This window comes from Octopus bimaculoides, chromosome 22 (genome assembly GCF_001194135.2).
Source record: "Octopus bimaculoides isolate UCB-OBI-ISO-001 chromosome 22, ASM119413v2, whole genome shotgun sequence".
NCBI lineage: Eukaryota > Metazoa > Mollusca > Cephalopoda > Octopoda > Octopodidae > Octopus > Octopus bimaculoides.
In genome coordinates, this window is record NC_069002.1 from 27,827,942 (window position 1) to 27,831,823 (window position 3,882).

At 39.3% G+C, this 3,882-nt stretch overlaps 1 protein-coding gene across 1 annotated transcript in view; it reads right to left on the bottom strand.

Annotated features, from left to right (window-relative positions):
• LOC106881734 (28S ribosomal protein S31, mitochondrial) overlaps positions 1–3,882 on the bottom strand; it is a 24,584-nt gene that overhangs the window by 11,251 nt on the left and 9,451 nt on the right. The window contains exon 3 of the mRNA XM_052975667.1: positions 1,244–1,314. Coding sequence (XP_052831627.1) covers positions 1,244–1,314 — 71 coding nt within the window. The remainder of the gene's footprint in view (positions 1–1,243; positions 1,315–3,882) is intronic.

The window sequence follows — 3,882 nt, forward strand, 5'->3', positions numbered from 1 at the left end:
ATCAAAATGAAAATCAAATGGAAATTGTGGTTGTGATCCCCATGCCGGTGGCACGTAAAAAGCACCATGCGAGCATGGCCGATGCCAGTACCGCCTTGATTGACGTTTGTGCTGGTGGCATGTAAAAAGCACCAACCGATCATGGCCGTTGCCAGCCTCCTCTGGCCCCTGTGCCAGTGGCACGTAAAAAGCACCCACTACACTCATGGAGTGGTTGGCATTAGGAAGGGCATCCGGCTGTAGAAACACTGCCAGATCAGACAGGAGCTTGGTGCAGCCTCCTGGCTTCCCAGACCCCAGTTGAACCATCCAACCCATGCCAGCATGGAAAGTAGATGTTAAACGATGATGATGAGATACAGTTCGACTTTATGCTAGAAGGGAGCACTCACTAAGGGTACCCACTAATGTTTTCTTCCCCATGAAACAACTACAGAGGAAATTTTTAGCTAAGATCAAGGCACTATATTCAGCATTCGTTGATCTAGAGAAGACCCATGACAAAGTACAAAGCCCTGTGACCTGATAGCTGTTAAAAAAAACTAGGAGTAGATGAATGTGTTACCTTTGTTTGCTAAATATAATGATGACAAGGAATAAATCTATAATTTTAATTATTTTAATTGCGGAGAACCTTTACAATTATAAGATAATAGGAATATTCATTTGCAATTTCTATTTCTTCTTCCTCATGTTCTGTTTTTATGTAGTTATATAATTTAAATTGAGGTCTATTTCTCTGTTATGCTTCCCTCTTTATGTGAGAGTAATAAATATTGCCATAAACACCTTGATAGAATGTTATCATTTAATGTCCATGTTGCATGCTGGCAAAACTTGAAAATTATTTACAAAACTGTTTGTATCACCTAAGCAGCTTTCTCTTTAATTTTCTTTTCAGTTATGGCTCCACTGATAAAGCCATATTAAAGATATGTGTTTTATATGCTAAACGCTTTTTCTTCACTCTTCAATCCTCTTGTTACCATATTCCTGTTAAAATACACTGCTTTTATTTCTATTAACTTTGTAAATAATGACGACTTTAGTAAAATAACTTTCGTCATTATTAAACTGGTGTTTGGAACATATACTGACATGGAATTTTGATGGAAGGATTTAATTTAGATCACATTAAGACTTGAAGTTTGTGTCACAGAACCAGGGGTACTCTCAGACGAGTTGGTATCAAAAGGATTAATAAATGCACATACATTCAAGACATTTTTAGAATTTTACTCACAGTCAGTTCTCATTTCTTTTCCTGAATATGATGTTCTCTCTTTGATAACTTTCATCCCAGCAAATAAATTTCTAAAAAATAAAAAAAATACATTAACATATGAAGGAAGTTTCCAGACTAATAAAGAGATACAGGGTGTGGCAGAACGGTTGCCCCAATTTCAAAGGTTAATAAACTGATATCGAGGAAACCTTTCTGCCGCACCCTGTATAATAAGCAATGAGTTTACCCAGGTATTTAAAAACTCTTTGAGCCATCACTACACATCTTTGCATCAGTTTCCTATTTTCAATTTTATTAATTTGATCCAGCTGCATGAATTTGTGAATTTGTTTTTGAAAGTATTTCCAGTGAATTAAATTATTTCATATAAGGCACTGTAATTTAGAGACCTCTGTTAATTTTCAGTATGAAAAAAAACTGAGAACTGGTTGACAGCTATACAATTAAGGTTATGAAGCTAGAGACCTTGAGACCTCTGTTTGTTTTTATTATTAAAAAACTTGATAACCTGATGACAGCTAACAGATAAAAGCACAATTAATGATATAAAGGTAAGGATTACTACGACAGTAGCTGAGATAAAGAAAACATCTGGCAAAATAGGGCATGTACTAATCACAGACATTGCAAATCAAAGAAGAGAATGGAGTCTGAGCCAATCACTGGTATAGCAGTATCATCATTAACTGCTATAAAGGCTAAGGAGATGTTCTAGAAAGAAGCAACTACAGAGAAATCATACTAATGGACCAGATATTCAATGTAACAGAAAGATTATCAAGTGATTTAGCTGAGTAGATAAGATGCAGTCTGGTTTTATGTCAGAAAGCAGGGTATCACTGATGTTTTTTCCCCAGGGAGACAACTACAGAAGTACTTGGCTAAGAGCAAAACCACTATACTAAGCATCCATTGATCAAGTGAAGGGTCTTGATAAGGTACCAGGTTCTGTGGTACTATGCAAGCCATATACAGAGGTGCTAGGTGAGAATTGATAATAGTTCAGCAAAGACTTTAACATGCAGGAGTAAGTGTGCAACAAAGTTCAGTTCTTACTCCATTCCTGTTTATTACAGTTCTCTGGGCTATAACAGAGGTATTATCAGCTGTCCAGGTGAACTCCTGAATGCTGATAACATGGTTCTCATGATTAAGTCTAAAGTCTATCAAAGATTTGGAAAAGAAATTCTAAACATGGGAGCAAAGATTAGAATCAAGAAGCCTCAAAGAAAACCAAAGTAGTCCTGGGTAAGTCTTTAAACTGCATCCAATAATGGGACTGATTCAGGAGCTCTAAGGTTTTGAAGTGTGGGGAACCACCTCTTAGCCATTTTGTTTCCAGGTTTACTCTGACCAGGAGTAGTAGCATCTGTTAGGGTCCCAGCTATGGGTCAACTAGCAGGAGTACCACCCGCTTTAAACCCAGGCTACGTGTACTCTGATAACTGGTGGTGACTTGGTCACTGAATCCTCTGTGATGATTGACAATGAATGACAAGATGAGCTGCTACGGATCACACTGTCTCAAAGTGTGTATGCATGTAACCGGAGACCACATGTGAATTTGCACTCTCACTGAATTTCCAAACATGACCTCTACACCTCAATGATAAATGACCACAGCTACAGCATCTGTACTATCTGACATGTTCTGCTCTCCCTGTGCGGCATATGTCAAATTTGCAAGCTGGAATTTTGGCAGCTTGTACTACGGGCTTCTTTCAGTTTCCGTCTACCAAATCCACTCACAAGGCTTTCGTTGGCCCGAGGCTATAGTAGAAGACACTTGCCCAAGGTGCCACGCAGTGAGACTGAACCCAGAACCATGTGGTTGGTAAGCAAGCTACTTACCACACAGCCACTCTGAATTTCCTTGAGAACTATATTAAGGGCACACGTCTATGGAGTGCTCAGCCCCTTCCAAGTTAATTTTACAAGTAGGTTGTTACATTGATCACATCAACTGGAACCCACGACATTGTAACTGACGGAGTGCTAGTTTGTAAGTTAGTTACCATTCAATAAAAATATGGTAAGGAAATGATATGGTATGGATGAGGTGGTGAAGCACAACCTTTGAACGTTGGGCCTCATGGAGGCAATGATGAGCGACTGAGACCTTTGGAGATATGCTATGCTTGAGAAGATCCAACAAGCTAAGTGAGACTGTAGCTGTGCCCTATGACAGTGTTGCATAATTGGCCCATTTAAGAGTACTCTTCAATCATTGGGTAATATACTGTGCTTGAGAAGACCTGTTGAGTCAAGTGAAATCATTGTCGTGGCCGATGCCACTACTGCTTGAAGTATCATTTGAGTGCTGCCTGACTGGCTGGTGGCATGTAAAAAGAACCCACTACCCTCTCAGAGTGGCTGGGGTCAGGAAGGGCATCCAGCTGTAGAAACCTTGCCAGATTACATTGGAACCTGGTGCAGCCTTCTGGCTTGCCAGTCCTCAGTCAAACCGTCTAACCCATGCCAGCATGGAAAGCAGACGTTAAACGACGATGATGAAAGGATTTATCTAACAATATCAAATGAGATAATTACAAAGGAACTTTTGAAATACAGAAATAAAAAGTAACATTCCGAAATTTTACTTACTCAATGCTAAGGCTAGGTTTCGCGTCAGCTGC